Source organism: Ochlerotatus camptorhynchus, unplaced genomic scaffold (assembly GCF_037179485.1).
Source record: "Ochlerotatus camptorhynchus isolate MF236.1 unplaced genomic scaffold, CSIRO-AGI_Acam_v1.1 ptg000289l, whole genome shotgun sequence".
Taxonomy (NCBI): domain Eukaryota; kingdom Metazoa; phylum Arthropoda; class Insecta; order Diptera; family Culicidae; genus Ochlerotatus; species Ochlerotatus camptorhynchus.
In genome coordinates, this window is record NW_027040778.1 from 322,889 (window position 1) to 335,309 (window position 12,421).

Consider the following 12,421-nt stretch of genomic DNA (forward strand, 5'->3'; position numbering starts at 1 on the left):
TTATCGACTGGGAATACTACAAGCAGCAACACCGTGATGTGACCCAATGCACAAGTTGCCTCTCCTTCGGCCATGGCTCGAAGAACTGTCATATGAAACCACGCTGTGACAAGTGTGCTATGGCCCACTCGACGGCGACCTGTGCTCAAGCTGATGACACCGACCCGAAGTGCGTGAATTGTGGCGGAACTCACCGTGCCACTACTCGGGACTCTCCCAAGCGAACGGAATTCATCACCATGAGGAAGAAGGTAACTACTAGCAACCAGCCAAGCCGACATCGAAATAAACGTGCACCACCAGCCATCACGGACGAACAATACCCGGCAATCCATCCTCGTCGTCTGGTCCCAAATCTTCCACCGCTACCTCTCAACAACAGTCAACGAGCCGCCCCCTCAGCTCAGCATCCCCTCAAGCTTCTGCCTGGGCGCCTGGACTATCATATGCCCGTGTTGCCTCAGGTGACTCAGTTGACGAATCTCCGTTAACATCAGAGGAACTAGTAACGCTGGTTGCAGAGGTGATCGTCATTCTGCGCACCTACAAGACTCAATCTGAACAGCTTCATGCTGCCTTGTCACCAAGTATGGACCGTGAAGCTATAAAAATTGCAAATTGGAACGCTTGCTCACTGACGAACAAGCATAGAGAGCTACTCGATTTCGTCAACACCAAGGAGGTCGACATTGCTATCATCACCGAGACGCATCTGAAGCCCGAACTGAACGTATTCCTTCCCGACTTCCGGCTCGTCAGACTTGATCGCACCTGCTCTAGAGGTGGAGGAGTGGCCATCGCTGCAAGACGCAACATCAGTTGCCGGCTGCTACCAAACTTCCAGCTGAAAACAATTGAAGCCATCGGAGTGGAGGTGAGCACATCACTTGGCCTAATCACCATCATCGCGGCCTACTGCCCCAAGCAAACCAACATCAGGGACGGGTCGTTAGTGGCCCTCCGCAAAGACATCATCAAACTCACCCGGAGGAGCGGGAACTTTATCATCGCTGGCGATCTGAACGCAAAACAGCAAGCTTGTGGCAACGGTCGGAGCAATAGAAACGGCATCATCCTCAATTAAGACCTACAAGAGGGCCACTATACCATCTTGGCCCCGGACTCTCCAACCCGGTTGAGTCGGTCTGGGGTCCATGCGACCATCGACATCTTCGTAAGCAACATGGGACACAACGTCTCGCAACCTGTGGCATTCCAGGAGCTGAGCTCGGACCGAAGTTGGATCCTCGGTAAACCGATTCGAAGCTTCCCGGCGCAACTACCATCGAGTCAACTGGGCGCAATATCAACACAGCGTCGACACAACCATCGACTACGATGTCCAACCGGGGACGTCGGAAGATGTTGACCGGTGTCTACAAACCATCGAGGAGGCGATTTCCCGGGCCAGGTAACAACACGTGCCAATATCCAGACAGGTGAGTAACACTCTGAACCTTGACAGCCCTACCTAAGATCTCATTAGACTCCGTAACACCATTCGTAGGCAGTACCAGCGTACTGGCCTGCCTAACTTGAAGACCAATTGTAATCGATTAACAAAGATCATTCAGGCCAGGATGGTGCATCTCAGAAATAACGATTTTGCTAGTAAGATCCGCTTTCTCCCAGATTGTGCTAAGCCCTTCTGGAAACTTACAAAAATTCTTAAAAACAAGCCTAGGCCCATTCCCCCACTGACCCCACTGGATCGTCCCGGCGATCCAGTGTTTCATCTGATAACTCCTGAAGAGAAGGCTGCCGCGATAGGTCAACACTTCGTCAGCTCCCATAATCTCGGACAAATCATCGTCAGCCCTCATGAATCTGAGGATGCTGAAAATGCAACCAAGCTTCTTCAGATTCCTAACAAGGCCCCAGGTTTCGACAACATCCTGAATCTGGAACTCAAACACTTGAGTTCCAGATTCTACAACCATCTGGCACTGATTTTTAATCAGTGCCTCAGACTTGGCTACTTCCCCTCGTGTTGGAAGTCAGCTAAAGTCATACCCATCCGGAAACCTGGGCAGGATCCGTCCTCTCCTTCAAGTTATTGACCAATCCGCCTTCTCTCAGGGTTATCAAAACTGTTCGAAAGAGCACTGTACCACCGGCTCCTAACATCTGCCGATGAAAACAACTTGTTGCTCGAGGAACAGTTTGGTTTTCGGAAAGGTCGTTCGACCGTCAACCAGCTGACTCGAGTAACAAACATTCTCAGACGGAACAAGTCTGTTTCGAAAACATCTGCCATGGCGTTGTTGGACGTTGAAAAAACGTTCGACAATGTCTGGCATGATGGCCTGGTGTTCAAATTGCAGCAGTACGGTCTTCCAATCTTCCTAGTGAAGATCATAAACAACTATCTATCAGACAGGACGTTCCGAGTCTCTCTGAATGGCATCACATCGGATGCTTTCAACATCCGTGCCGGGGTTCCACAAGGAAGCATCCTTCGCCCCATCCTATTCAACCTGTTCACCTCCGATATGCCGGCTCTCCCTGATGGTGGATCGTTGTCTCTGTTCGCAGATGACACATCCATCGTCTACAAGGGTAGGGTCATCGGAGCTCTGACTGCCAAACTTCAGAGAGGCCTGGACGTCCTGTCTGAATATTTCAACAGCTGGAAGATCCGTATCAACGCGGCAAAGACCCAGGTCATTATCTTTCCACACTCTAAATCTCCTAGACTTGTTCCGTCGGAGAATAAAAAGATCTGCCTTAACGGCTCAGTGGTGGAATGGTCCAAAGAGATCGTGTACCTCGGGCTAACACTAGACAGCAAGCTTCTTTTCAGGGAGCACGTTGACAAAACCAAAACTAAGAGCAGCATCTTGATAAGATTGTTGTATCCACTTATCAACAGGAAATCAATCCTGTCCCTGAAAAATAAACTTGCTGTCTACAAACAAATCATCCTTCCTGTAATCGAGTACGGTATGCCAATCTGGGAGAGTTGCGCAAAATGTCATCACCTTAAACTCCAAAGGATCCAGAACAAGATCCTTAGGATGGTCCCGCGGAATAGAAATTCTGAGATCCATCTCCTGGCTGCAATTCAGACATTAGAAGAACGGAGAGTATTCATCCTGGAAAGGTTCAGAGACACATGATAAGTTTAAGACACATGTAGAGTTTCAAGTCGCCCGCATACGATAGTTTAAGGCATTTCAGGATGGTATTGACGTCATTCATGTACAGCAGCAAATATATAAAATGTTTGTCACTTTAGGTCTGATACTTTTAGCATCATGAACAAATTATAAATAATCATATAGAAGTCATTTTGTATTAGATATTACTAACCTAAAACATCATGCAACGGCTACCATTCGTATATACGTTCTATACAATTACACAATCTTTACTAATTTTCGATTCTATACAAGCAGTGATTTCTTATCTTGGGGACTGTCATGTTTAACAGAACTCACATTTCATCAAAGCAATTCTACTCACCAGCTTGAAAAATCAAAAACAATTCTCCGAAACCTTCACGACCCAACTCAAAAAAAAATTCGAATCCACCCTTTCAAACACACATATCTCAAAACACATTGATATATCCAATCAGTTTACTTTCAAAGAAACACCTCGGCAAACACCAACAAGCTGTCACTTACCACTTTGTAATCCGATCGCCAACAGAAACAGGAAAAATCCAATCACAGCTTCCATAGCGCTCGCTTTGCTCTGCGGGAGAAATACTTTTCAATTTTCACTTTCGATTGATATTCCAGGAACGCTTTCGAATGCACTTTCTGACACACCAATTTCTTCACCCAAATTACTCCTTCTTTTTTTTTGTCACCAATTTCACAACCACCACTACTTGATCTGGACCGGTCAACGTTTAATTACTGCCATCCTTGCGGGGAAATAGCTTCATTCTATCATCCCATTCCTTCTCCACAGATACAGGTCAATTGGGAAACGGCACGTTTGCTTGGAAAAATTACCACTTACTAGCCTCGGCACATGGAGCGAGCCTTGCGAGATTGCACTGTAACGCAAAGTGAATGAGTTGATTCCTTACTGGTTCACCTTCGCGAAGATGACGGTAATGAAAACGGCGAAACTCGCTAGGATTATCCTATTGGCTGATGCTACCGAGAAGGACAGGAAGCGGTAGAGACAGGTGATCAAATCCAGCACTTTTAACGGTGTAAAAATAATGGCCACCTCGAAGGATTTCCACCGGATCCTGAAGGCGCCGGAAATTTTCTATTTTTTTTCTTTTCAGTTGAGTGGTTATCCTCAGGTGGGGCAATCTGGAATTAAAACGAATGAGAAAATATGTTACATCTTCAGACTAGGCAAGAAAAAAAAATGAAGTAAGTGGTATCGCACATCCTAGATCAGTACACCCCTGCTTGTGTGACCCGGTGTTTCGTTAATTTTAACGGAACACATTTTAAGTTTAAGCTTTTCAAGAGAGTTTAGAAGTTCCATGCCAAACAACCAAAATCGACCTTCTCCGATACGCATGAAACTTTACATATTTGTTTGTTGTGGGCAATGATTCACATTTTTGCTAAAATTTGACCATTTTATATCATGTAAAATTTTCAAAATACTGTCTTTGAAATTTTTCAAAAAAATTTATCACGGTGACGGCAGACAACGTTGTAGAGAAAAATAATGTTTCTCTGGGAAAACAAAGGAAAATGTGTTTAGTAATTACAAGTAAAAATTAAAAATAAAATGTTAAAATGTCCCTGGTAAATTTATATGTTTTTTTAGAAAGTTAATAAAATATGTAAACTTTAGGAATTTTTAAAACCATGAACAATTTAAAATTGCCAAAAATCGTGAAACACTATCCTTTTTACTCAAAAAACAATGTTATTAACATTTTAAATCAATTTCCGTGAAAAATACTCAAAACAACGTACTAGCAAAAAGTTCATAAATTAGAACAAAAATTCTTGTTCTTTGATTTTAGACATTTCAAAATTTTGCAATTTTCATAAGCTCTTCTTTGGAAAAAAAAATCAAAAATTGGAAAACGACATTTTGAGATACAGTCAACTCTCCATAACTGAATATTGAAGAGACCATCGAGCTATACAATTATCGACTAGTAGATTAAAAAAAAAACTACACTACAAGGGACAGTCCTATGGGGTTGTACTCAATGGTGACGTAAGACTATGTGGTCTTATATAATAAATCTTATTTTAAAACTGCAGCAGAAGCTTGTGTTTTTTGTAGGAATAGGAATTTGAGCAGGGTTATCTCTCTAGTATGGCTATGATTGCCCTGAAAAGAACCTTTTGATATGAATTTTAGTTGGGACATATTCAGAAATTTAACTCTTTTGGAAAATTGTGGTGGCCGATGGTAGTACAGGCTTAAAGCCGTTGGAAGATGATGATGATGTGTAGGCAACTGGATCAGCAAATCTGACCAGACAATCCCATATTCTTCGGTTCAATGATTCGGCTCTCGCAAGAGCCTCGATCCGTCTGCTGCTGGACAGGGGTTGAACTTGTGTCTGCGACAGGTTGGGAAGGCCGCAGAATATAAGTGTCCACTAGACTGATGCAAAATTTGACTTTTTTGCTCCACAGTGCTTAAATGGTTTCAAATCGGGTCCTGATTAGCCTCCCAAAGTTACAACTCATTTGGTTAGAAACAAACTTCGCACAAGCCATTTGAAGTTTACATGTAAATTACTATGGGAAATCTCAACTTTTTGTTCATTGCCTTCTAGTCTTTTTCCATATTGAGCTGCGAAACAGTTCGATAGCCATTCTTATAGAAAATTTTCTCAGCTACAACTTTGCTCAAGATCGTTTCTATGTAAAATGAGACAGGAAAAAGTTATTAATTATTTAAGAGATTGGTAAACTTATGACATGATCAAGCAGCTGCTCTATAGGCAACACTGTATTTTGCAGTGTGACATAGTAGCCATGATTTTTGTGTCCTATTCAACGCCCCAGAAAAACCAATGTTGCCTGCTGAGCAGTTGAGCAGTTGAGCATGATCATAAGACATCAGCGCATTGAACCATTGATCCTTGCATTTAATCAAAAAGTAGTCTTCAGCAAAGTTGTAGCTGGAAAAATTTCTACAAGAACAGTTGAAAGCTTTTGAAGCAAACCGATTTGGTGAATTACTAGATAGACATGAACAAAAATCTTGGTTTTACCATAGTAATTCCCATACAAACTTCAAACGGTTTGTGCCATCTTAGTTTCTCACCAAATGGGTTCAAATTTTGAGAGGGTAGTCAGGATCTGAATTGGAATCGTTTATGTATTGTGGAGTGAAAATTTCAAATTTTGCATCACTCTAGTGTCCACCCAGCTCCTCCCCTTTTTAGTTTGTCTCGTTAAACTCTTTCTCTCAACAATTTGGTAAATCTTAGCCTTTAGCAGAAAGACGCTTAACACTTTTTTCGGCGAATTTATGATCCTGTTTCACGTCATGATTCTTCTCTATGCCTGTTCAGATAAATTAGTAGGGTTAACTACCCCATTTCCGGCCTATTAAGCACAACCCGCACGTAGTATTTCTTAATCTAGCGCAGTTTAGCACCAAACGGAATGTTAATATTACTGATGGCTTCCAAATTTATTTACCTTTCCGTACGTACCGTAAGATTTGATGAAGAGAAACCAATTGTTGAGATATTGTCAAAAGTCTAACACTGCTTCTTGACGCCAAACTCGGCCTACGGATTCTAAACTCGGCCTAACGCATTGAAACCCCATTGAAACGCCAATGAATTCACTTCGGCCTATCGGATGAAGATAAAAATTGATTCGGTCGGAGCGCTTCTTTTGTTTTTGAGAATAATAGGTGCAAACCTTCATATCACGCGTTCTCATTGACTTCTTTCGGTAGCTTATTAACTAAAGTATCGTACCAAACGCTTAATTGACTTGTTTACTCTGAAATCATGGATTTATTTGAAGTTTTCTGCTCGATAGGCCCAAAATGGGCGATTAGGCCGAAGTAGTTCTCTACCCTATTTTTATTTATTTTCTCTACTGCGCTAAATCCAACGAGTAGAAATAAGAAGCGGTGTCAGCTCAATCGCGTTAGCTAACCTTTTTTTATTGCTATGATGACGACTGAATTAAGAGGCTTAGAAGCAGAGGGGTGAAAGTCAATTCTCTTTATCGATTTCCTCTTTTAATGACCACGGCTTCACTAACCTATTTCGCACTATTCCTGCTATGCTATTCCATCATCCAGAACAACAAACGTATCAATGAAATTATTTGCCGTCGAGTTATTAACGAAACAGAAAATCTATGGAGAGAATAGATCAAAATCACTTGCACCCCTGCTTCCAAGTTTGGTTATAATATTACCACTCTCGAGAGCATTTTGTGAGGTCGTTAGGGGCCTGTGGTTCTAAATATGGCGATGAGTGTGCAAAATGTTACGCAATTGCATCCTCTCTATTCGCACACGCCCGAAGATTGGAGGCGAATGCCACTTCGACTTTTTTCGTCTATTAACGACTCTCTGATGACTGTGTTTGGGAAGCAGCATATACATGTACGTAATTGGTTAACCGATTACGAATAGTTTCTTGTTGAAAATCGATGCGTAGAAGTATTTCTGATCGATTGGTGATAAAGATATTGAAATTGGTCCAGGGGCAGCTGAGTAATAAACGTGCAACATCTTTCATAATTTTGTTCCATGTTCCATTTTCGGTTTTCACAAAGTGTACCCTCATATAGAAATCGTAGTGCTACGTCAAAAAAAAAATAATTGATGATCTTTATAATTTTTAAAATAATACTGAAATACTCCATTTACTGGAATATCTGGCCTAATGTACTCATATTAATTCGAAAAATGGTTCAAGGATCCATTTATGGAAGTTCTGAGTAGTTAGTTTACAATATAAAGGCAATATGCACAAAACATGCAATAGGGCTGCCAGTTCTTGAAATGTAATTGGCTAAGATATCAAAGGTTCTTGTCGCTTAAACTTGAAGATTTTAAACACTTAGATATTTGTTCTTGAACATGGAAAACTTTTTATGAGATCCTCGGTACCTCTGCATAAATCTTGCAGTTTTCTTAGAAATTAGCCGAACTACCCTGAAGTTCTTTGATCTTCCCTGATGATCTTGAAACTAACCTTAAGTTCTCAGTTCTCTGTTTAAGTTGGTGTACATAACATATGTGGAACTCGATCATCAAAAATCGACCCCATTTCAGTGATTTCAAGTGCTATAGAAAGACATCGATCTGTCAAATTGATTATACCAGATGTAAAATGAGAAAGAGTATCAAGGGGATAGTCAAATCTATTAAAATAATAATAACCTGGTTTATAATTCTATGACTAGCACTTCTGAGCTTATGTCTTTGTTCATCGTTAACTATTTACGTCCATTTGTTATAACTGTATTGCTGGATCCAACAAAATCATCACCTTGCTTCACACAGCAAAACGTTTACAGTCATGTTATGAAAGCGATACGTATTGTTTTTCTGTAGTTATGGCAAAAATGTGAGCAAACTCCACGCAAATACTTGTTTAATTCTTCTAATTCTTAATTTGCGCTAGTATATTTTTTCTATTTTATTTCTGTAAACTTAGAAGCAAAATATAAGTACAATTATTTTCGTTAAACTTTTTCTAATTGTTTGGAACCAATTCCATCAACCTTTCAATTCACTTGGATTCATAGGAGGAAAAATATGACTGCGCAAATTAGTAGTTTACTGCATACATGTTGAAGTTCAGAGAGAAGCAGCATAATTGACCATCGTTCCATTCGCAAGAATTTCGCAAGCAGGACGATAAATCAAATCGAGCGCTTCGATAACTGTAGTACCCAAGGATTCAACCCTCCATATGTTTCTCAACTACGGCCAATTTCAAACTTTTGCTCGATGGGGTTTCACAAAGATCTCCTCCGATTACTTTGTACAAAAAACGTGGAAAGATTGATCTAAAAGGGAAAGGAGGGGCGAAACCGGATCCTAACAAACTTTGTTCGACCACTATGGCCAAAGTCCCAGACGAAGACTCCCAGCTAGCTGTCACAAAGTTACCAGGAACGGCTATTTTTTCAATCAATATTAAGCACTATTTACAAACGAAAGTAATCATTTGTATCTATTTTACGCAGGGTTAGTTTACTAAATCAACTTTGAAATATATTTTCAAATTAAACCTATGTTAGAACCTTGTATCGTAAAAAAATTTGAAAATAATACGATAATGTGTAAATTAAAGATGCTGAATGTGGTAAATTAAGATAGGTCCAATTCAAGCACCACTAGGGCCTAAAACTGGCATACACACCCTAGCTTTATTTCTTGCTTTTACAGAAAAAAATCGAGTTTTTTAATGTAAACGTTAATATTCATCAATAGAATATTTCGTTCTGAAACCATAGCATTCATAAGTTGACTCACTGAAAGCACAATGAAAAACATTACTGGTTAATAACGCTTTTGATTTGCTTCTGACCGACTTGAAAAAAGCATGGCCGCATTACCTTGATAACACTAGTTTACAGCATTTTTGAACTCGGTAAGGTGATGATCATTTCCAATGCAAAATCCTACGCTGAATTCAATGCCGTGGTCAGAAAAAAATTAAAGTAGAGCCATTTTTGAGATACACAAAAATTTTGATTTTTTGAATTTTGGACAAAAGTACGATTACTAAAATGTCAATATCTTTGGAACTAGTGCACCAATTTTCAATCTTTTTTATGAAAATGAAGTTAAATAAATTTGCTATCGTTCACTTGAATATTATGTCTTAATTCAAAATTTAATTTTGAAGTCATTTAAAAATTTACAGCATTTTTTTTATTTTTCCTGCGAATTTTCCATAAAAATCTTGTTTTAATCAACATTTTTAATGGGATAAAAAGATTCAAAAAATCATTCCATAATTTATTCTTAAAGTCCATTCAAAACCGGAGAAAATGAGCCTTTAATGGATGAAATCGGTTGGAAATGGTCGAAGTTATGAGCATTTTTGTAAAACACTTAAAAATGTTGCTGAAATACAACAGCTTTAGAGTTCCTTTTCTAGGTGTCGTTGTAAGCATCCAAATCGCATGTAAAGTTTTCATGGGAGATTCTTTTCTCTACATATCAATTTGATTAAGGCATATCAGGATTTAAAACCGAGTTGATACAAAAGAAATTTATTTAGGTTTTATTAAAAATGATTGAGAATCGAATGACTTTGTCTTCGATGTTTTGAACTTGTTTCTCGAATCAGAAACCAACAATAGTCACCCATCATTGCTTCATCCCAAAACCCTTGGTAACGACGTTCCATCATCTTCATTTGTTGGTGAAAACGTTCGCCGTGCTCATCACTCTTGTTACCAAGATTTTCCGGGAAAAAATCCATGTGAGAATGTAGGAAATGTATCTTCAAAGACATATTCACACCTGTGTTCAGTGAAATAAAAGGATTTGAAATTAATTATATGTAACAAACACAATATTTTTGATTTGTACCTATTTTCTAATAATTTTTGAGCAATTCATCGACGGCTTCCTCATAATCTGGGCTTCTGAAATTTCCTAAAAAGGTTGTGACAACACGCTGGAACGATTTCCACGCTTCTTCCTCATCTGTTGTCAAAACTGTATCATTCAAATGCGGAATCATTGAGCAGTTTTTTGATCTGTGGGCCAACAAATACACCTTCCTTTATCTTTGCGTCAGATAAATTTGGAAATACTGATTTCAAGTACTGGAATGCCGGCCCTTCTTTTTGCAACGCTTTGACGAAATTTTTGAATAGCCCAAGTTTTATATGTAGTGGTGGAAGAGGATCACAAGAGGATCATTTTTAACGTTGTCTTTACCAATTGTGAAATTATCCCGTTTTGGCCAATTTTTTCGGACGTAGTGTTCCTTACGAGCTCGACTGTCCCATTTACACAAAAAACACATATATTTTGTGTATCCCTGTTGCAATCCAGTCAACATGGCAACCACTTTAAGATCGGAACAAATTTTCCAATTGTGTTGATTGTAATTTATCAAATTGAGCAATAGAGCCATTGATTCATACGTTTCCTTCATATTAACGGCATGAGCTAATGGAATAGAAGGTTTCTCATTCCCTTGATGCAGTAAAACGGCTTTCAAGCTCAACTTGCTGCTATCGATGAATAAACGCCATTCAGCTGGATCATATGGCTCACCAAACTCTTCAAACAAGCCGTTTACGTCATGGCAAAAACATGCCTTGTCCTTTGTAGAATAATATTTGTCAAATTTCTTGTGACGATTCCTGTGACAAGAAATTTTGACCTCCTTGCTCAGCATGTTGTGTTCTTTCAAGCGTGATGCCAGCAATTCGGATTTATCCTTCGATAAGTCGAGATCTCGCACCAAATCATTAAATTCGGATTGTGTAAACAGTTTTGGGTTCCTTTCCAATTCCACCTCGAAGTCTTCCTCGCATTCCTCCTTGAATTCCTCCTCACTTTTTGTAACGGTCGATTCAACAGAGGGCGCTCGTTTCCGCTTTGGATAAACAGGATACGGGACCGAACTTGAATGTGGAACAGGTTTTGTCATAGAAGCCACTTGTGGATACTCAACTGTTTTGTGACGTCCTTGTTGCTTAACTTTTGTCAAGCAGAAATAACAATCCGTTGCATGACAAAACGGTCGACGCCATATGGTGGGCATGTCAAAGGACAAATAGCGACTGACAGATAACAAATAAGTGAGTTAGTAAGTAAGACATTAACACTTATCAAAAATAGATGAAGTAAGATAATGTCGATCAGAAAAGAACAAAGCACTACCATGCTGTACATAAATTGTTTATATGAAAGTTATTCAAAAAATCAATTTACCTTGCGCCTGACATCCACCTAGCCAAGCACGTTTTGCACGAACTACATTTAACTTTTAGAATCCACGGTTTGTCAAAGTCTCCAGGATCAATTTTAAAATAAAGCCTGTATGCAGTTTGCAACGAAGCAGTGAAATTGACCGATTTTGTAAATATATAGTTGCCACACGCGGAACAAAACTTTTGAGGATCATTTTTACACTTGAATTCACGTTTTGTCGTATACATCGTTAAGCAATGTTAAAGAAAGAAAGCTGTCAAATTGAGTTGGTTGCGTTAGGTTCTCGCCGAGCGGTCTCACAAACACTAGCGTAAATTATATTGTTGAAAATATCCCATTTAATTTTGCGTGACAGCTGGTAGTGTAAGTGAAATGCACCGTATGCGTACACGTCCGCAGAAAGGCTTACTGGAAGTGGTGCATGAACCTAGGAGCGGGACAACGGCCAATCTTGGAACATTTCCATGATTTTACAAAAAAATTCATAACTTCGACAATTTCCAACCGATTTCATCCATTAAAGGCTCATTTTCTCCAGTTTTTAATGGACTTTAAGAATAAACTATGGAATGATTTTTTGAATCTT

At 39.6% G+C, this 12,421-nt stretch overlaps 1 protein-coding gene across 1 annotated transcript in view; it reads right to left on the reverse strand.

The window, feature by feature from the left end:
- LOC135706708 (relaxin receptor 2-like) overlaps positions 1–12,421 on the reverse strand; it is a 291,102-nt gene that overhangs the window by 228,314 nt on the left and 50,367 nt on the right. The window contains exon 2 of the mRNA XM_065228358.1: positions 3,630–4,277. Within this exon, the coding sequence (XP_065084430.1) occupies positions 3,630–3,684 (55 nt within the window). The 5' untranslated portion in view covers positions 3,685–4,277. The remainder of the gene's footprint in view (positions 1–3,629; positions 4,278–12,421) is intronic.